At 36.8% G+C, this 23407-nt stretch overlaps 1 protein-coding gene across 1 annotated transcript in view; it reads right to left on the bottom strand.

The window, feature by feature from the left end:
- LOC127425334 (thrombospondin type-1 domain-containing protein 7A) overlaps window positions 1–23407 on the bottom strand; it is a 145530-nt gene that overhangs the window by 50559 nt on the left and 71564 nt on the right. The window contains exons 5-8 of the mRNA XM_051671191.1: window positions 21253–21408; window positions 16510–16713; window positions 8534–8728; window positions 3748–4000 (exon numbers count right to left, since the gene is read on the bottom strand). Coding sequence (XP_051527151.1) covers window positions 3748–4000; window positions 8534–8728; window positions 16510–16713; window positions 21253–21408 — 808 coding nt within the window. The remainder of the gene's footprint in view (window positions 1–3747; window positions 4001–8533; window positions 8729–16509; window positions 16714–21252; window positions 21409–23407) is intronic.

Genomic DNA, 23407 nt, shown 5'->3' with positions numbered 1-23407 from the left:
CATGGCTTGGTTTGTGCTCTGACATGCACTGTTAACTGTGGGACCTTATATAGACAGGTTTGTGCCTTTCCAAATCATGTCCAATCAACTGAATTTACCACAGGTGGACTCCAATCAAGTTGTAGAAACATCTCAAGGATGATCATTGGAAACAGGATGCACCTGAGCTCAATTTTGAGTGTCATGGCAAAGGCTGTGAATACTTATGTACATGTGATTTTTTTAATTTTTAATTAATTTGCAAAGATTTCAAACAAACTTCTTTCATGTTGTCACTATGGGGTATTGTTTGTAGAATTGAGGAAAATAATGAATTTAATCCATTTTGGAATAAGGCTGTAACATAACAAAATGTTGAAAAAGTTAAGCGCTGTGAATACTTTCCAGATGCACTGTACACTCACTGAGCATGTTGTTAGGAACACCTGTACACCTACTTATTCATGTGATTATCTAATCACCCAATTGTGTGACTGCAGTGTAATGCATAAAATAATGCAGATACAGGTCAGGAGCTTCAGTGAATGTTCAAATCAACCATCAGAATGGGGAAAAATGTGATCTCAGTGATTTAGACCGTGGTATGATTGTTGGTGCCAGATGGGCTGGTTTGAGTATTTCTGTAACTGCTGATCTCCTGGGATTTTCATACACAACAGTCTCTAGAGTTTACTCAGAATGGTGCCAAAAACAAAAAAACATCCAGACTGGTTCGAGCTGACAGAAAGGCTACAGTAACACAGATATCCCCTCTGTACAAATATAGTGATCAGAATAGCACAACACGTCGAACCTTGAAGCGGATGGGCTACAACAGCAGAAGACCACCTCGGGCACTTTATGAGGACCATAGTGTTCCTAATAAAGTGCTCAGTGAGTACATGTCCAGGTTCATGAGTAGTTTGTATGGAATACTTTTGTGAAATAGACATTTCTAGCATTGTGCAAAGTAATGTTTACATTGTTTTTCTATGTAAACATGCGCCAGACCTATGTTTTTGACCATTGTGCACAGGAGAGCCACATTTTTAGTTGCCATGTCAGATAAAAATACCTTTTAAAAATCATCTCGAGACATTCTGCTATATACATAGTTTTTTTTAGGGCCAGAATGAATTTATTCCGAATGGCCCATAGGTATTGCGAAGAATCATCCGGGTAACAATTTTATTGTACTTGGCACACCGTACATTTGACAATAAAGCATTGACTTTTTCTTTTTTTAAGATGTATACTGTATGTACAGGTGCATCTCAATAAATTAGAATGTCGTGGAAAAGTTCATTTATTTCAGTAATTCAACTCAAATTGTGAAACTTGTATATTAAATAAATTCAATGCACACAGACTGAAGTAGTTTAAGTCTTTGGTTCTTTTAATTGTGATGATTTTGGCTCACATTTAACAAAAACCCACCAATTCACCATCTCAAAAAATTATAATACATCATAAGTCCAATAAAAAAAAAAAACACATGTGAATTGTTGGCCTTCTGGAAAGTATGTTCATTTACTGTATATGTACTCAATACTTGGTAGGGGCTCCTTTTGCTTTAATTACTGCCTCAATTCGGCGTGGCATGGAGGTGATCAGTTTGTGGCACTGCTGAGGTGGTATGGAAGCCCAGGTTTCTTTGACAGTGGCCTTCAGCTCATCTGCATTTTTTGGTCTCTTGTTTCTCATTTTCCTCTTGACAATACCCCATAGATTCTCTATGGGGTTCAGGTCTGGTGAGTTTGCTGGCCAGTCAAGCACACCAACACCATGGTCATTTAACCAACTTTTGGTGCTTTTGGCAGTGTGGGCAAGTGCCAAATCCTGCTGGAAAATGAAATCAGCATCTTTAAAAAACTGGTCAGCAGAAGGAAGCATGAAGTGCTCCAAAATTTCTTGGTAAACAGGTGCAGTGATTTTGGTTTTCAAAAAACACAATGGACCAACACCAGCAGATGACATTGCACCCCAAATCATCACAGACTGTGGAAACTTAACACTGGACTTCAAGCAACTTGGGCTATGAGCTTCTCCACCCTTCCTCCAGACTCTAGGACCTTGGTTTCCAAATGAAATACGAAACTTGCTCTCATCTGAAAAGAGGACTTTGGAACACTGGGCAACAGTCCAGTTCTTCTTCTCCTTAGCCCAGGTAAGACGCCTCTGACGTTGTCTGTGGTTCAGGAGTGGCTTAACAAAAGGAATACGACAACTGTAGCCAAATTCCTTGACACGTCTGTGTGTGGTGGCTCTTGATGCCTTGACCCCAGCCTCAGTCCATTCCTTGTGAAGTTCACCCAAATTCTTGAATCGATTTTACTTCTCTCAGTTGGTTGTGCATCTTTTTCTTCCACACTTTTTCCTTCCACTCAACTTTCTGTTAACATGCTTGGATACAGCACTCTGTGAACAGCCAGCTTATTTGGCAATGAATGTTTGTGGCTTACCCTCCTTGTGAAGGGTGTCAATGATTGTCTTCTGGACAACTGTCAGATCAGCAGTCTTCCCCATGATTGTGTAGCCTAGTGAACCAAACTGAGAGACCATTTTGAAGGCTCAGGAAACCTTTGCAGGTGTTTTGAGTTGATTAGCTGTTTGGCATGTCACCATATTCTAATTTTTTGAGATAGTGAATTGGTGGGTTTTTGTTAAATGTGAGCCAATATCATCACAATTAAAAGAACCAAAGACTTAAACTACTTTAGTCTGTGTGCATTGAATTTATTTAATACACGAGTTTCACAATTTGAGTTGAATTACTGAAATAAATGAACTTTTCCATGACATTCTAATTTATTGAGATGCACCTGTATATGTAATCAGCATAATGTAAATATGTGAGATTGTGTTTTTGTTATCGTTATGCCTTTGAATATGTGACAATTTCTTCTCCTTTCTGTTCTCACACACAATCCTAGCACCATAATGATCAGCATGCAGCTTGCGTGTGTGAATCTGTGTCAGTATGTGAATGTGCAGATCAGCGGGTAAAGCCCAGCACGAGTAACCCTGGGAAGAAAGCAGTGGCTCATTTACATTACCAGCATGGGGTCCATGAGCTAGACACCCTGTTTCCACAGCCACTGACAGAATAATACAGCTATTAAACTGAATAAATAAACAGATAATTTATTTTCCCAGTAGACGCCTTGAGGGGGAGACCAGACCTAGATACTTAAAACTACCAGCAGAGAGCTCATCTACTTACAGTCTCAATCTGTCAATAAAGATCAAGCAGCGGACAGAGGGATGGAGCTTTATAAACAGAATACATAATTTGCTTCAATATCCATTCCAACAAAGGGTAATAAAAGTTTCTGTCCTGTCTGTGACCCGCTTAAGGACAATGAAAGGACACGTAGATGCATTGTTAGATCAGACAGTGAACAGAGGTAATTAGTAAAATATGCATGAGGATCTAATTATACCTTAAACCATGCTTAATGGTTAGGAAAAATTAAAACCAATTAGTGAGCTCTTTATAGCATCTTGTGAAGATGAGAATGTACTGAAATATATAATACTGTTAGATGGTAATAAAAGATCTTCTTTCAGCAAGCAGTTCAATATACTATGTTGACACAAAACACACACACACACACACACACACATGCAAATAAATATAAAATTGTTTTAAATAACATTTCTTTAATTTACATTTTTGTGTTGAAATACCACACACAAATGTTGTGCAACTGTTAAGTGAATTCACCCCAGAGATTCAAAGAAAGAAACACATTTAGAGAAACGTACTTTTTAGGTGGAACCTGGCCCACATTGACCCGGACACAGATGACTTTGCGTGTCTGCATCCCTACCGAGCAGAATGCCTCATTAGTGCCGACTCCTGCTCCGCTGCGGCTAAGCGAGCTGTTGGCAGAAGGAACGGAGGTGTCCTCTATGCACTGACCCCAGGGTCCCGTCTGCCAGTGGTACACAGTGCAGGGATGATCATTACAGTTACGCACCTCCTGCAAGGCACTGTTGTTTGGGCACTGGTCACCACCTAGGAGTTAAAAGGATCATGAAGGTGTTAGAATAATGGGTCATTTATAAACCTAAACTTAAACCATTGTGAAACAACAGCTGTTGACCTGGTATTTGACCATCCTCTACATCATTTAAGGGCTATACTACAGCAAATCCCAAACACAAACATAGTATATAGTATATGGGAGTCAGAGTTTGTACTAAACTAAACTAAACTAAAAACTATCCTATCCTATCATAAACTATCATAAATTATCCTAAACTAAACTAAACTAGAGTACTAAAATAAACTGTACTCTAGTGTTTGTGTCAAATTCCAACCTTAATCTACTTGTGGAATTGTACAAAAACAAATAGCGACATTAAACAAAATTAAAATTTTCAAGACAACTCAGATATAGGGGTTAAATTGGGGTGGAACCTGGCGCTCTGGCACCTCTCCACAGCGCTCCGACACCTTCAATTCCCCATATAAAAAAATAGTCCAGTCTGTGACGCATCAGAACCTGTTCCACTAGTTTGCTTAGTTTTAAGCACGGAAATCCCAATTTAACCCCTGCCCAGATATGATATTAAATGGTACAAATTGAGCCTACTCATGGCAATGTAGAGCAAAGCTAGTTTGATGTTGTTTTCTAGAACACAAACATCATTTGAGATGTATGACTTATAATGTACTGTATGACTCATTCTACTGAGACAGCATATGATCTTATTGGTCCTGCAGGTTGGAGGAATGCTATTTTCCCAACTTTGCTCAGAACAGTTTGGGTAATAATATCAACATCATGGTGATAATCTGGAACATTCCTCCACATAGATATCCTTCTTTCCCAAGACCTGTTATTGTTACCTCTTGTTTTTGTGGTATGTACATATTTATTTTTCATATATAGATAGATATATACACATACATGCTCTCACTGAAAATATTATTATTATTATTATATTTTCTTTTTTTTTTTTTTTTACTAAAGTACAGATAGAATGTGTTATTGTGGCTATTTATTTATTCATTCATTTTTTCCATTTAAAATGAGAAGTCCTCATGATGAAATATAAGTAGTGTCAAATGTATGAGGTTACTGTGACCATGACTGATAAGATGAGGGCTGTGATGTTACAGGAAACCAAATTTATCGCTTGGTTTTCATTAGAAACCACAGTGAGGCAAAGCAACAGAATCCCTATGGACTAGCCAGCCATTATCTCAATAGTGTGCATTGACAACAGAACACCAATCAATGAGAAAATGGTACACCAGTGAATGAGAAAAAAATGATGTATTAAGCAGTGCTCCTTGTTCAAGAGCACCTAAAATAATGAATAATTGACTAATCCTTTGTAGCAATGCAGCACAAAGTCATTCAGTACCTCATTTATTAAAAAGGTTATCGACTATTATCACACACTTCATTAGACATGTGAAAATCATTAGAAAACACTTGCTGCAAGCTGTTAGGCAGAGCAACCATAATGGCCACAAATGAGAATAAAAAAACATTTCACAGTTACAGAAAGGAGGCTATTTATCTTACAAAGCTTTTCATACTATTTCAGGGCATGCCAGAGCAGTGCATTAGCACAGCTTCAAAAAGCTGCACCAGAATCACATTGTTTCAAATGGGGATTAAAATTCCCCCTGGTTATTTATTGACCTGTGGCTCAGATGAAGACTAATCCTTTGTACAATTACAAAAGTGAGTCTGCGCACAGCTCAGAGTAATTGCATGTTCTTGGCCCAACTCTGCCCCATTAAGAGCTGCAGGTCATATTGCAGCTCCAACCATCCACAGTTTGTTTTGCACTAATCTTCTCTTGGTGTAGGACTCTTGGTGTCTGCATGAAATCCTCAGGAAAATGTAGGTTCTAGAATTGTAAATTTCTCCACTTAAAATGTGTGTGTGTGTGTGTTTGGGGGTTGTGGGGGGAGGGTATGAGTACAATATGTTTAGGAGTACAATAGCATACCTAAGACTTCAACAAACAGGGATTAAAAGCCACAAAACTTCAATTTCGTTTTCAAATGGCCACATCTCCACTTAATTTCACACATAGTTGAGGTTTTTGACCCTATACTAATGAGCCAATCAGTTGAATCTGGTGTGTTAAATAAGGGAGACTGCTCTTGGCAGTACTGACCATAGAAAAACTTAGCAACTAAAATCAGGCAACTGGAGTGGGAATGCAAATTTCTGGTTTTAATGAGGCAGCTAGGTCCCACTCTGAGCGGATGAAGGGGTTAGCTCTTCCAGTTCATGTTTCATGCACAACATAGACAAGCACAATGACCACTGCCCCATTCTAATGGAACTCTCTCCATCACCTCGCAGATGGCAAGCAGAGCTGTATCTACTGAACTTCATGCTACCATCAGCACACACCTGCTTTCTCAGACACTTGTCATCAATTTGCTGCACCGTCTCCGGAATCTTTTGACGGTTAATAATTCGAGTACAGCAGAACACAGCACAATTCACATCTAACACAATTCGTAACTCATCATTGCGCATATGTGGCCACACATTCATGCAAAAAAAAAAAAAAAAAATGATATAGAAAGCAACACCATGCCATAGAGTACACACTACCTTTGATTCTGATGCTTTAGCTGAGTCTACTAGAGGAGACTGGGGCTAGTTGTCACACTTCTAACTCCAGGGTTGGTTTATTTTTGAAATTCAACTTCTGGACAGGCAAATACCTTTAAAATGTTGGCAACAAAAAGCTATTGAAATGTCTATTGTTATTGCTTAAGAAATAAATTGCAGATAATTTAACATTAAGGCTGATTTAATGCATTGCATATTGCGTTTTAAAAGTGTTTTAATTCACTGCAAATATATATATATATATATATATATATATATATATATATATATATATATATATAATGTGTTAAAAGAAACTAAACAATATATTGACTTCTAAAGCAACTTTTTGTATTGTCCAATCAATGCTTTACTCTTACAATAATGTAATGTATTTGAATTGTGTAACATAAATATATTATATTTATAATTATTTAGATTATTTTATATGTTATTATCTTTATTTGGAGGCCAATTTCAGCAAATATTGATACAAGCGATTAATTGTGAATATTTTGATGAATTAATCGGAATAGCATGTAATAAATTTCATTCAAAATGTAATCGAGGACAGTCATTTTTAACATGTTGTGTTTCTGTGTAGTGGGGCATGTTGTCACACATAAGTTGTAATAATAATTTGTCACAATACCATTGTTTTGAACAACAAAAAATGTAATTAATAAATTAAACAAAATTATAACATATAAAACATGTGACAACTTGCCCCAGTAAAAAATATAAAAACTTGCATTGACCTGACATTTATGAAAAGGACCCTGCTTCGAGAGAATACAAATCAACCTTTCTGTAAAACTTCTGTTATTTACCTTCTGTAATGTATAGTTTACACTTGCCTAAATGTATGCCAGTTCAGTGTTATTGTGTTCATTTGTTTACCTAACCACTAAAGCAAAAATATAATATTGTAATTTTAGTTTGGAGAATAGAAGTAGAAAATTACACTAATTTAATATGATGCTTGAAACCAACATAAAACACCACTATTAGAGAAAACAAGCATTTGTGTACACTTTCCGATGTGAAAATGAGCCCCAATCTACCTTATACTAGTGTGATCATGACCGCAAAAATGATGTGACGTTCAAGAAAACCAAGCTGATTTGGTCCCATATGCAGTGCAAGTGCCTGTTCCCTCAAGCCTCATATATGTGGAAATTAACTTCTGGCCGGTAAGTGGTAGAGGGAAGGATGAGGTTTTAGCCCAGGAGCACTCACTTAACCATCAGTCTATTTTACATCAGACACACACTCTTACAGCTTGAGATCATCCTGAGGTTTGAATCACTTAACGCTCAAAGATCCTCATTACAGTACATTCTGATGGGCGGCCTTTTTTTTTTTTTTTTTTACGAGTCTGCTCACATGGAATATTGCTAAACTAGCACTAGGGAGGTAAGTGCATCTAGCTATTCATGATATGCTCATGTCTACTACTTAAACATCTGCATGGCTAAAAAGCTATGTCTGTAACAAAAATAACTACAGGTTCTTTAGAAATAAAGGTAGTTACTGTATTATACCAAAGAGGGCAGGAACCTTTGGAACCATAGATAGACCTTTGAAAAAAAGACGTTTATAGTCTAGCTTTGCATTCAATACAGCATTCAAAGGTTAATCACAGAGAGGGCTACTCTATAATGAAAGTAGCAGTAGACTGTTTTGAGATATTGAAAGCACACAATTCAAGCTACAATGCATCAATAAAAGCATGGCATTGTGCCCACAGTGTAACATCTTTCTACTAGTCCTTACCGTGCATTATTGTTACCCAAGCAACTATCTTTGCAGTAGCTGTAAAATGCAGAGGACATAAAATAAAATAAAAAAATAAATAGAAGTCATCATGGTGGAGGACAAAATGGAAGAGGACAGGAAATGTGATTAATGTGAGAGAAAGAGAGAGAAAGTGGTTTGGTAAATGAATAGATTCACACCTTCTCCAGCGTTGTAGGCCAGAATAGAGCGCGCTCTGGTCTGCTTGCCCTCTGTGTTTTTCCCTGAGCAGGTGTTGGAGCACAGAGACCAGCTAGTCCAGGGACTGAGCACACAATCCTTTGGGCAGGGCACCTCACACAGCACAGGCATGGGGAGGATGGCGTCTCGACACAGCTGTCTGTCCACATATTCACCTGAGAACAGCAAAATATAGGGCAAGTTAAATTCTTGAATCCAAAATGAGGATCCCGTGAAGACTAGCAGTGATAGATGGATCAATCTTGAACTATTGATACTTTCGATACTGATGTTTGACATAAAAATATCAATCCATACTTTTTAAAATAGTGATTCTGTTTTCTATTTAGAATGAAAATGACATTAAAGTTAACAAATAGTTGCTTAACCCTTTAAGCTCAGATCTGCCTGCCGAGAAAAAAAAAAAAAAAAAAATCTAAATATTAATAATTACAGTCTTGACCAACACAAAATAGGTACGTTTAGAAGTACTTTACAATGTATGTAGGCATTATGACCAAATCAGAAGTGTTCTGTTTTTATAATTTACTAATAATTTTGCACAGTATATTTTATTGTAATCGGTAAAACATCAGACTGATCAAATAGCCATGTGTCATATGTCATTGGAAAGCTCTCAAACAGTAGAATACAACCAGCCTATTTGTTTTACTCACAGACAAAAATATAGTGAGTAATAGTCAAGTGCATGTTACTTGTAAACAGCTGTTGCTTATAATCTGAGTTTTCACTTTAAAAAAAAAAAAAAAAAAAAAAACAGAACATAAAATATCACATACCATTACTTAGAGGAGGGGATTCCCATTAAAACGAGCCCACACACAATGTAATCAGATGCATACATCATTAGATAATCCACACAAAACATTGTGCATTTTAGCTAAAAACACCATAGCTCTCCTGGATCAGATGACTTCATCGGAAATTATGTAGTACGTAGTCCAGTGTCATGGAACGCTAAACCAAACATATTAGGATTCAGATCGCTGCAACCAGTGATAGAAGCAATCCAAATATGGGCAGAGAGGATCGTTCACTCTAATTAAATATGGCCACCAGGAGATGGCGCTAAGTACATGAAACAGACTAAATGATGGCTAAAATGACTCAGAATGGTGCCAAAAAAATAAATAAAATAAAAATAATAATAATAAAAATAATAATAATAATAAAAATAAAACATCCAATGAGCGGCAGTTCTGCGGACGGAAAAGCATTGTTGATGAGAAAGGTCTGAGGAGAATGGCCAGACTGGTTCGAGCTGAAAGAAAGGCTACGGTAATTCAGATAACCACTCTGTACAATTGTAGTGAGCAGAATAGCATCTAAGAATGCACAACATGTCGAACCTAGAGACGGATAGGTTTCAACAGTAGAGTACCATGTCTGGCACTTTATTAGGACCATAATGCTCTTAATAAAGTTCTCAGTGAGTGTATATTTGCAACATTTCAAAAGTTATTAAATGTTAGATCACATTACCTCAAAATCAAACTTTAGACATTGCATGCAGTGACCTTATGGATCAGGACAATTTTGCAGTGCATAGTCACTAACAGGATTTTAGGAAAGTGCTTTTTTTTGTGTTTGTTGCTAGTTAGTGTTTAGGAGAAATTAAAATCAAAAGTCCCATTTATCTTTAGAGGACTTTTGCCCCGTTGTACCCTACATGGTTATGGATAGAAAAGAAAATGCTGGTATCATCTATCCTTATAGGCCAACTTTGTGAAAAAAATAAGATAAAACTTTGAGTATAATGGTAAAAATGCTAACACATTCAAAACTAAAATCCATTCCCGTGCTGCAGCATGAGAAATACAAATACAGATTTCAGAAGGTCAAAACGGGAAAAGAAAAGCAAATTCAAACATCACTCATTTAATGCTGTGTTAAACTGTGTGAACATTAATAGATTATTCATTCTGTGCGTGAATAAATCTACCCACAATGAGTATTCACACATTTATGTGATCCATTGCCAAGTACTGTCATCTCTACTCATGTCTGACTGTGCACAGCAATAGCACAAACATTCAGTGCCAACCACCCACACTCAATTTATGTACTCTTAAGGATTTCCCTTAAATAAATACATTTCAACACTACTCCATATATGCATGCACATATATAGCTCTTACTGAAAATATTAATTTATGAATATTTTTCAAATATTAAGCATAATGGTGCATTACACAAATAGAATCCATTTGCATGGTTATAACCTGCATTTTCTTCAACAGTTTAATAGTGTGTGGCAGAGTTCTGTAGATGATAATGTGCTTCTAGTGCACATCAATTCTAGATTATACATCAACTCTTTAAAGTCAAATAGAATGTGACATCTGTGCTCTAGGTTTTACACATAGTACATATTACTTTGTTATAACTAAGTTAACTACTTGGGGAAATACAGTAAAGTGGGACAAATGGTAAAGTAGACACTTAACCTTTCTCCTCTGTATAGTGTAGTAGAGATCTTTAGCTATTTAAATGTTATTGTTGTGAGGATCTAAGCCATTTGGCATTATGGGTTCAGCTGATAAAAACAAATTTGGGACATCTGCATTAAACTATAGAGAATGTTTTGGTTTTAATAAATGAAACAATAAAACCTGAACAAAACAGCATTTTTTGCTCATAGAGGTCATCTGAAAGACCTACTTTGGACACCAACCCCTCTGTGGACTGTGCACCAGCCCTTGTATCGATCGGTGAACCCCATCCCTGAAAAAAAGCCCGATGTGACAGAAAACCCACTGAGTCAGATGACACTGCGAGACCCCACGGGACACAACAGATCCATTCTCATCAGCACCAGACAACAAAGATCAATAATGGTGAGAAGAGGAGAGGCACTGGGGAACAATGAGGAGTGGTTGAGACTGGGGTTAGAAAAGAGTTATACTTTCACACACCACTGGTGTGGATACAGATTCAAGAGGAAGCATTCCATGTTTGAAAAAAAAAAAAAAAAAAAAAAAAAGAAAAAAAAATCATTATAGTCCATTACAGACATTCAAGCGCCTTGTTACGGGTCTGATTGGAAAAACAAGACAAAACAGATCGTACAAATAGACCAATACACCATGTGTCCAATAAAATACTTTCACAACAACATCATTTTATGGCATCAACTGCTATGTGGTATTAATTTAAAGAAAAATAAATTGTAAACAATCACATATCAACATTTGCTGAAATAAAAAAAAATAAAAAAAAACCCAAAAGATCATTTAAACACATTATTAAAGCAGATGAGTAAAGCATTAAATAGATGTTACAAACATTTACTTTATATATTATTTGCTTTATCTCAATGTATTGTAATATTTCACTGGCTTAGAGTCTACCGCAATCTGTAGGTCAAATCAAATTTGCAATCACCAACTTGCACCATAAGTGCCACATTTTAAGACACTATGGCAAGGTAAAAGTAGTTTAAATTGCGTTCATTTTTTATCATGTTTTATATGTTATATATACTGTATATATATATATATATATATATATATATATATATATATATATATATATATATATATTACTAAATTATTGCGTTAGAATGACAGCCCTCTTGCAGAGAAGACAAATACTACAAAATCCTTCAACCTTTGCTGAGGAAAATGAACATCAAATTCCAAATGTATTCTAGAATCACTCAACGAGTAAATGCTGTGTAATGTAATATAAGCTGTACATCTACCCTTTATGCATCTCAGATGTGTTAAATCTCACCTGCATCTGACTGTCCCCTGATGGAAAAGTACCAGACAACACCTGACATTTCTTCTGTCGAGTGCTGTCACATTCTGATGAGGCTGTACACTCTTCTCAAAGTTAATGAGGGAGAGAGTGTGTTCAGCTAAATGCAGACTGACTCGGAGGGACACGCAGAGTTCATTTCATTTATATGGCTGGCTCTATACCAGTTTCAGAACAACATTTTACCATCTCGACTGTGAGGGAGAACAAAGAAAGAGGTGACCTTGAACAAATCATATTACTTCCTCACTACAGCAAGGTATCTGGACATAAATGGGTCATCATTTTGCAGCAAACCTATGGGTAGGGAGGGATGAAGTAATGGCCAATGTTTTTTTTTTTTTTTTAAAGATTTTGGAGCCTTTTGGTTCTATAATGCCAGGATTTTTAACTGGGGGTCCACGTACCCCAGTGAGGTCCAACAAAGGTACTGCCGGGTGGGAGTGGGGATGTTGGTGACTTCTGGGGCTCAAATGCCACAAATGTTTCTCAAAAGCCCAGAATCTTTTAGGTGTCTAAAATAACTTCAACTTTGTGTCATTTCTCCTCAGTCTCTCTAACTGGTCCAGCAATGGAGCAAAACTCGAATCGACTGCACATCCTAGCACAGAAACTGATTGTGTTGAGCAGTGCACACTTATTAATTACGCAAGATGCATCTCCCGAGCATAATAAAACACGGGAGGGTATTTACTGTCACCCCCAAGCGGTGAGCCAGGTGTGGGAGAGATACAGGAAAACTGCCATACCTCTTCGCATCACCTGAAAACGCACACTCACTGTCATCTGAACCAGTGTCAAAAGCAAAACTATGCAAGAGAGAGACAGCGTATGTGCGATAGAAACTGAACGGCAGCGACAGAGTTTTAATGTACCATGTACCATGATTATTCACGATTAATCACAGAAAACTGAGCAATTAAATCATTAAAAATTTTAATAGATTCACACCCCTAATAATAATATTTTTAAATTAGAGCTGTCATAATTAACGCGTTAACACATAAAATGTATTAAAAAAGTTTAACATGTTAATTTTTCTTAATCGCGATTCATGCAATTACTGTTAATACAGCATAATACAGCAAAAACACTTGTTGGAAGGGCAGAACCTTTGCGATGTGTCCGTCTGGAGTCATTACACTGATGCACACACAACAACCCACACAACAACGCTCCCATGTCAGTGATAAAATGATGGAGAAAGGACCTCTTAATGCTATTTGATTTACAAAACAAGCTCAGATGGGACTTGTGACAGAAATCAAGTATTTTTCAGCCTATATGAGGCACATTTTAATTACTACAGAAACATGCAAGTGTTAACTAGCACCAAAACGCAGAATCAGACATTTTTGGTCTGCAAGTGCTTTTCATATGGAGTTCAAAGTGGTGATTGATGCTGGTGTTGATGCCCTTAAGCGGCTTTATGATTCATGATGTAGGAAAAGCACAGTCTACCGGCAGAATAATATTGTGGAGAATGAGAGTTTAAGAGATTTATTGCCCATTGCAAGGAAAATGCAACCTGTGTGGGGACTACTTCTTTCAATTAGTCAACCATCTAATTAGACTTTGGGAAACGTTTAATGTTATTTGAATTGGTGCTATTTTAGAGCATTTCCTTCTTTATACTGTGGAAGACTTTGTTAGGAAAATTTTAATAAAGCATTACATTGTTACATGTTGTTTTGTTTTCTTTCCTAAGATGGAATATATATATATATATATATATATATATATATATATATATATATATATATATATATATATATATATATTTATACGTTTAATCGCGATTAAATATTTTAACCGACTGACAGCACTATGTTAGAATGAATGCTAGTATACAGTGTTACTGAGAAAAGCTTTTTATATTAATGGGTCTATGGATGTGCTGAAACTCTGGGTAGGGGGTTTCCTGGGTTGCAAATGGTTGGCAACCCCTGTTATAGTGTATCAAAATATTATTTCTGCATTTACATAAAGCTTGCGAGAACAGTTAGTAAAAGGATATTCTGTTTGTTAGGATAGCTGTGCAAGTGAAAATCACTGATCTTTGAAATGGTCAGTACATATTCTGCAGGCCACTGCAGGTTACAGGATACCCAATACAGTACAGTTACTCTACATGGCATGTTAAGAAAGCTTTATTCGAGGGCTGTGGGGGGAGGTGGTAGTTGTCTCCGTGGTGACAGCTGAGGCACCGGCAGTATGACACCTTCAGCTAGTAAGAATGGGATGCTTAATTATGAGCCTTGCAAATCTGATTGAGATGCACACAAACCAGTGTCTTTCTCTGCCTCTCTCTCTTTTTCTCTCCCCTGAGTCCTTATTAGCGATATGGATGCTGAGGTTCTGGAATGTCGCAGTAATTGCCATGTCCACATACCAAAATTTACCGGAACAAGGAGCGAAATGTGAGGATGTAAAATACAATTATGGTGTGCGCACATAATTGATTCATTAATGCAAACCAAGTTGTGCCGCACCTCAAGACAAGACATTAACAATATGGAAAGCAAAGAGAAAGAAGTCGCAGAGTTGGCGGTTCTATTTTAAACATTTAATATTCTACTTGTTCTTCATATCCACAATGATTTAAGGTTAATTATTTTTGATGAGCTGCACTGAAAGAATCCATTTCATTTCCACATGTTCCTGGCACATTTTCCTTTCACTAAGAATTAATTGTATTCTTTGTTAAAATATTCACTCAGCTATGCTCTAGTCAAGTCTCTATTACATTAAATTAATTAGACTGGATGAATTAGTACTGCAGTTTTGCCGCACTGAATTTTGCTCCATCATCAACCACACCTCAATATTCTTCCACAAAATGTCATTACAAAATTGTGAGTGCACACAATTAGACCAGGCTATTCGACGACTCAAATATCTGTGAAGTTCTAAGCTGTATAAAGAATATACATCAATGCCAAAGCATCCAAGAGATTTTCCATCCCCACTCAACCAGATAAAAGCTGCTGTTGACAAAAGCTTTTCATTCAGCGAGCAAGACGGCAAAAACAATCTAAAAAATTCCCAAACCATTAAGAGCTTATGAATATTAAGTAATTGGAGCTTCATGTTAGTATTTACACTCCAATACGCATTTGTTTGTGTATGTAGGTCTTTATATATTTGTATAACAGTGTAGTCTATTCCAGAAAATCTCAACTGGTGGGTCACAACTTCAACATGGGTCTGATAGAGTCAGTAAGCAAGGAAAAAGCTATTTCTAAATGCAAATAATTTTACTAGCCATACAACCGTAAATAGTCAGGATAAATGGGCAGATCAATGTTTAAAAAAGAGGGGAAAATATTTTCCATATGTTGTTAATGTCAAAGGCAGTGTGTCCAATCAAACTCGATGGTATTTTGTGGCAAATGCACCTGTCCTTTGGTAGAAGCAAACCAAATTAGGCAGATGTCAAAATGGACAGGCTGAGTGGCATGCCCTCATTCTCAAAAAGCATGAGCAAAACTGTACAAGGTAAAAAAAAAAAAAAAAAAAAAACTGTATGGTATTGTGTTGGGTTGCCACTTGATCTCCAATGAAAAATCTGGATCCTGAAGCAAAACCAGAATCACTGTCCAAGTCTTTTCAACTCCAGCAATAGTGTAAGCTATTGGTTGCACTTCCAGGCATGTGCTTGTCCCAAGGTAAACTGTATTTCTCTTTGATCTCACAGATGGCACAAATGGAACTGATGTTGGTTTCCCTAGCTACCGTATACTCAGTCATCCCAATCACATTCAAACGCTATTGGATAGTTGCAGGCCTTTGGGCTAGTAAGACAGTAGACCACCTCAACACATGTGGCTTTGTGTTTTGAAGAATAAAAGGCAGCAGTGCCACTTCTTATTGCTCTGAATTCCCCCTCTGACTACTCTAACAATAGAGAACTACTACCAGCCGCCTGTGAAGTTACTGCATTGGGCATGAATCCAGAACATAAACCCTATGGACAGAGTTCAAGAGTGGACCCAGCTGTACAAGAACAAAACAATCTGGGTTTGTTGCTACGTTAGACACAGCACGCCTGGACATGACCCTGAAACAAAGCATCTATTCAAGCAAAGATTTTTAATTAGCCTGAATTATTAAAAAAGAAAGAATTAGTGGGTTGTCTAACATAATGCAAATTGTTGGTGTATGTATCACTTACCGTCACTGTTGACACATTGCACTTGTGGATTTTGGGTTCCTGGTCCGCATACTTTGTCATTGTCAGGCACACACTCTTCCAGCTTCAGTAGCAGCCATTCATAGCAACTGGGCTCCTCACAGGGAATTGCTTCAGTCAGGTGAGGGCAATTTCCTGTCCCACCTGTGGGCTCATTCATGATTTTTCTTTTCCTCAGTTTGAAACCTGTAGATTAGCGAAAATCAGAGTCACTAAAATCAGTCTTGTCATTGATTTAGTCAGTTGACTTGACCATTGGAAGTAAAGTTTGTTAAGTGGGGATTGCATGATTAATTTGACTACTTTTCTGCACTGCACTGCACTGCACTGCAAAAAAAAAAAAAAAAAAAAAAAAAAAAAAAATTCTTAATCAGAATATTTGGTTGTTTTCTTGTAAAACATATCTAACAGCAAGCAAAATACTGTACATTTACATGAGAAGTAAAGTTGTTGGTAGTAAGACTTGTAAATATATCTACTTTACCCCATTGGATTATTTTTTTTTTTTCTTCTTTTTTTCTTCTTCTAGTTTTAAACATAAATCTAACAAAATGCTTAAAAAAAGAAAAACAATTTACCAATGGGGTAAGAAAAATAAACTTAATTCAAGACATATTCTCTAAAAACAAATCTTATTATCTTATGCAATTTTGATTCAAGTATTTTTATCGCATTTAAATGATGTTTACATATTTTTATTGGAAAAAAAATACAAAGATACTTGTTATTAATATGATTTTTTGCAGTATAAATTACACATTCAGAAATCTTTGCTAGTTTCTAGCAAGTCCAAAACTGTGTGGAGAAAATGTGCATGCAGCTGAGATGATGCAGGTAAGTAAAATATCTCTGCTAGATTCATGTCGCTTGCGTTGTCATAAACTGTGAAAAAACATGAACTGTGATTAAGCACGGTTTGCTTATAGCATGCTTTGTTAAATTAACATGAACTTTAATAAAAATATAATATGCCATGATATGTATAACTATGACTAAAATAGAATATTAAAAACTACATCAGATATTTAAAATAATACATAAATAAAATAAATAAAAATAATTATATAAGGTCATGTTATTATATTAAACTGTATTACAAGGGCATTTTCTGGCCCCTTTTTTGTCATTTATGATGGCATTTTTTCCCCAAGACCCTTTAATTTCTGACTCTGGCAGCTATACTGGGACACAGTTTGTAGGCTCCTGAAGTCATATCATACACCATTTATCGACTAGTCAACTATTTGGTGCAACCCCTAGTGTTAAGCCCTATCAACTGTCACAGTGTGTCATTGCGCAATAACCGTAATATTACATTTAACATTTCAGTCCATTAAGTGCGGAAGATGACAGAAATTACTGGAGCAGCTCATCATAATGAATATTATTATTCTTCCCTCATTACGCTTGCTTTTCATTGAAGGGACTAATGCAATCAGCAATCCATTAATACAGAATAAGCTTTGGCTCCAGGGATAGTCCCATTCAAGGGAAGAAAAAGGCTCCAGGGTAAAAATAAATAAATAAAATAAAAGTGTGTGTGTGTGTGGGGGGGGTGGACTGGACTCAGGACTGCAACAAGGTCACCTACGTGTACCCTGCCATCACACTCCCCTCTATGTTGCTGGTCTCTGGCCTTTGCTCCACATTGCTGTCTGGAGTCAATAAGGTAATATGGGACAGGGGGGCCTTTAGGAGTTAGCTAGAAATGCCAGTGTTGTCCCTTTTTCTGAATGCTTCTGTCCCTCTGTCTCCCCTGACTTTATTTAATCAGAAGGTCAGCATAGAGCTCATTGTGGTTGGGTGAGGTGGGAAGGGGGGCATATGGGGGATTGTATCACATAATGTCAGTCAGCCCTAAGGTGTCTGAAGGGGTGTGTGTGTGTGTGTGTGTGTGTGTGTGTATGTGTCTTTATCAGACAAAGCAGGATACTGGATTTCATATTAACCCCTGTTAATCAAAAAGAAAAGAAAGAAAAAGCCACAGCCTTAGAGAAATCTCGTCCAAATTTCATGGGTTATCACATCCAAAGTGCACACTGACAAATGTTAGGTGCATTAAGTCAATATGTCACTGGTAATTTGTACCTTATCACACATTCAAGCTTAATTTGACACCTTGTTTAGGCTATAAAGATTACTGCTATATTACAGAAAAAGCATTGCAGCCTTGCTGTCATAGTAACATAGTTTAGGGGCTGTTCACACCGAATGCGGTTTCATCTTTGACCGCTGTGTCACATCTCGCTGTTTTTTTCAGCGACTCACAAGAGTGGCATGTTTTTCTAGTGTAAGCTTACAAAGAACGGCAACTTTTAACAAACATTTCTCGAGAAACCTGCATTCTGTTATGTGTTGTGATACTGTATAATACAGAAGAACAGCCTTACTGTCATAGTTACATAGTTTTGGAGTCATTCACATGAATGCGTTTTTTTGCGTCTGCGTTGTTTTTTTATGTAAACGTGCTAGATGGAGATTTTTGACCGCTGTGCCACATCTCGCTGTTTTTTCAGCTTCTCACTTTGGAGTGCCACATTTTTAAGACGTCGTGTCAGGTTAAAAAGAATGACAACTTTTAAAATCTTGAGAGACTTGCTTTCTGTTTCACTCATTGCGCTGTGTCTAGGTTTTTATTGGTCTGAATGGCCCCTTAAAACTGCTGTTCCAAAGTTTGGACACACCTACTCATTTACTTATTACTGTTTTCCACATTTTAGAATAGTAGTAAAGTCATCAAAACTATAAAACTATGAAATGGAAGTATGAGAATTATGAAGTGAACAAACATATTAAACAAATTAACCGACTCGTCCGTTTAAAAAAAAACAAATGTTTTTCAAAACTTGAAAGAAATCCATGGATACAAATAATTTATATAACAAGTTATTGTCTCACTTCAGTTAAGGTGTCTTTAACTACTATGTACTATGATTAAAATAAATACAATATATTTATTGTGTAACTACATGTTGTTTTGAAAATTCTCACAAGATTCACATTTTCTGCTACTGAGGTTGAAGTACGGGTAGGTTTAGGAGTAGGGGTAGGGTTAGGGAAGGGTGGGTTAGGGTTAGGGGTAAGGTTAACAGTGTAACTACAAATGTTATTAAATGCAGGTCCTTTAAATGTACAGTAAGTACAATGCAACAACACGTACATAATAAGTACATTGTATCAAATGCGTAAGTCCACAGTAGGTAAAGACACCTAATATAAAGTGATTCCAATTTATATTTGCAACAAAACTAAATTAGAAAATGTAAGGATAAGGCTTTAGTTTGAAAGGTTTTTAAGATCATGAGAAACAAATGTATTCTAATGTGTCCCAACTTTTGACTGGTAGTGTTTATCTAACATTCATCACTAGAAAAGGGTAACACATCATTGGGTTTGGTTTTCATGGATGAGTTGTGCATTATCACACAGACTTTGCATTTCCTGATCCAAAAGCTAACAATCACTAATGTGTTTTGTTAACAAGCACTGATATAGTAGTGCCATGATGCTATTTTGTTTCACTCCCCAAGACTTCACATCACCCTGAATAATGAGCAACACTCTCATTTAGACAGTATATATACACAAGTGCTAGAGCCTGCCATTAGAGCTATATGACATGAAGTATGAAACATGGGCGTTGGAAAAGAAAGAGTGTGGAAAACATATTCAAAGAGAATCCATCATTAAGATGCATGGTAGAGAATTTCTTCCCAACCCATCCTTTTGAATCACTTCATTAGGGATGAGTCAGTATGCATTAGTCATGACACGGGTCGCTGTCCCAGACATAATTAACGAGAAAAGCAGCCAGCATGCCAGCATGCCAGCACCTTTGATACACTAGTTGCACCTGTCAGCGTTTACAGGGAGTAGTCAACCTGTACTAACTTCCAGACTAACAGTTTCTATGTTACTTCTAAAAAGAATTTGAATTTTGTGTATTGACATTTACATTAATGCATTTGGCAAACACTTTTATCCAAAGCGACTTTCAAAGAATACAACATTTTATCAGTATGTGTTATTCTTGGGAATCAAACCCATGACCTTGGGATTGCTGGTGTCATACTCTATCAGTTCGGCTACAGGTCTTTCCAAGGCCATCTACAAGGGTCAGTTAACATCGAAGGTATTTTTGAGTCTGTCTGTTTTGCCATTGTTTTTCAATGTAAACATGCACTACATGGGCATGCTTGATCGTTGTGCCACGTTTCGCTGTTTTTTGAGCATTTCGTTCAGAAGATACCGTGTCAAGTAAAAAAGAAAGAAAGTCTCAAGACACCTGTGTTCTGTTAAATGCATTTTGTTGTGTCTAGCTTTTACAGAGCAAGAATGTGATCTGTCTAAATGGCCCCTAACCCATCATTTGTCCCTTTTTCTATTTTTATGTGACATGATTTTCTTGTTTGGGGGTTCATTTTGTTTTTTCTCCCTCTACAACACACCAGGCCCATAAACCTTTGAGAAAATGAATCTTCTGCTCCAGTAGGCAGTGATAACTTTATGGCACGGATGCTGATGGTGCAGATGAGGTGAGAGGTGGGGCGGTGTGAGTTATGTGTTGAAAGGGTTTCTGTACACAATTTAAAAGATTTACAATGAAAGACGACAGTTTATTGATTCACTCTGTTTCAAACGAGCAAGATGGGTGAAACTATATCTCTCCAAACAAAACTGTAAAAGATGAAGAAGTCCTATAGTTCAAACTTAGATTGCTCTCACCTTTCTTCGTGGACTGATCTTCGCAGTTTTCAAAGGTGCAGGGCCCCCACGCGCTCCAGGAAGACACTTCACATTCCATAGGGCAGGGAATATGGCAGAGCTGAGTGGTGTTAGGTGGAACACCCAAGCATAGGTCACTGTTCACTGGACGAGAGGCTGAGGAGATATATATACAATCACAATGTTACAGAGTTTCTATGCAAATAGATAGGATAACAATATGTGGAATAACAATACACAATGCAATATATATATATATATATATATATAACTGGGGCTAGTTTCCAAGACCCCCTTTTTGTCTTTGCTTTCTTTTATCTGTAATTAGCACTCAATATGTGTGTGTGTGTGTGTGTGGGTGGGTGTAGCTTCAAGCCATATGTGACTTTTGGCAAGGTCAGTGAAAGAATGGATCTGCCACTGACGTCCTGTGATGGATCTTCACTTAATTCACATGCAAATTGCTCCGTGTCCAAAATGCATGTGCTTTGATTGAGCCGTTTCTAAAAAAAAAAAATTAATACAAATTGTGTAATGCATGTGTGTTGATTTACAGAGTGATCTGAGTGATTGATTTCATGGTTCCATGCCGGAACAGTTATGTCAAATTAATGATTTGTATGAGATTTTTTCAGATGGAAATTAAAAAGGTATTTTTGAAGTGCTCCGCTGGGACAAACATCTACCGCAACACTCAATTTAGTGAGCTAAAATTACTCACCCTCCATTCTAAAAGTGACATGTAAAAAAAAAAAAAAAAAAAAATAGCTGTCAAATTGTCAAACTGATGAAATTGATTTGCAAAAAAAAAATAAAATAAAAAAAATCAAATTGACTTGCAAATACAGATCCTTTATTCAACTCCCTTATTCCCACAAACAGACTTCTTTCCATTCACTCCATATTTGTTATGAAAGGGATAAATCACCCAAAAATATAACTTCTGTCATCACTTAATAACCCTCATATTGTTGTTTTCTTCAAAAGTGACTTTTTTTCTTCTTCCATGAAACACAAAAGGAGATGTTATGTGGAATATTAGCCTCAGTCATCATTCACTTTCATTGTATGAGAAAACGATGACATAATTTTCATTTTTGGTTGAACTATGCCTTTAAGACATGATTGTGGTTTTGAGGCATTGAGGTGGACAAAAGCCTGTCTGAGTGGCACCTTTTTTCACCACCCTGTTAACTCACTCTGATTAATGACCCTCTCCTTGCAGTTTGACCTTGTTCAGGTGGCACAGTGCTCACTTGGAGGCCAGATGGTCCACAGTTTGCCCACCCAGGGTTTCCCCGGCCTAATTATAGAACCAAAAACCCATCAGTCCCTCTGTCCGTCTGACAGCCGCCAACACATTCACCTGCTTGGACCACCATAATCATCATCAGTAACTTTGCCTGCCAACAGGGGGGTGCTGCATGGATGCTCTGTAACAAAGCCTTTCCGTTGAACATCTCATAAAGCTCCACAACAGGGTGCTACATTGGTTATATTCTGGAAAGCTACAAGACTGAGCTGAACTGAAGGAACATTTGCACTGAAATGTGTTAATGGATAAAGATTGAGACAGCAGCTGCTTTCCCCCTGTTGTCTAAATGTCTGAAGCCCCCCGTAGGGAGAGGAAATCAAGCACAGCTTCCCCAGGCTCAAACAACAGAGAAGGAAGCCGGATGGGATGTGGCATAGGCAGAGACGAAGAAAAGATGCTTTTGATATGAAAAATGCACACTTTGTGTTCACTACCACTCTGGCATTCATAACACAGGTTTATGGAGCCACAATATCCGAAATGATTGAAGCACATTCATATTCCTATCTATATGGACATATATAGCATGTGACATTGGCAAAGCAATATATCTTGGTAAAGCCAATGGAAGCTAGTTTCTATGAAATTAATATTCCAGGTTCAATACAAGTTTAGCTCATTCGACAGCATTTGTGGCATAATGTTGATTACCAAAAAAAAAAAAAATAAATAAAAAAAAAATAATAATAATAATAATAAAATAAATAAATAAACTTATAGATTTATAAATAAATTAATACATTTTTTGAGAATTTTAAAGGCAGAAATATGAAGCTTATATTTAGTTAAGTCTACTGTTAAAACTTTTGTATTATTTGAGATGTACATTTTTTTCAATTG

This window comes from Myxocyprinus asiaticus, chromosome 34 (genome assembly GCF_019703515.2).
Source record: "Myxocyprinus asiaticus isolate MX2 ecotype Aquarium Trade chromosome 34, UBuf_Myxa_2, whole genome shotgun sequence".
Taxonomy (NCBI): domain Eukaryota; kingdom Metazoa; phylum Chordata; class Actinopteri; order Cypriniformes; family Catostomidae; genus Myxocyprinus; species Myxocyprinus asiaticus.
This window is presented reverse-complemented; position numbering and strand designations above follow the sequence as displayed.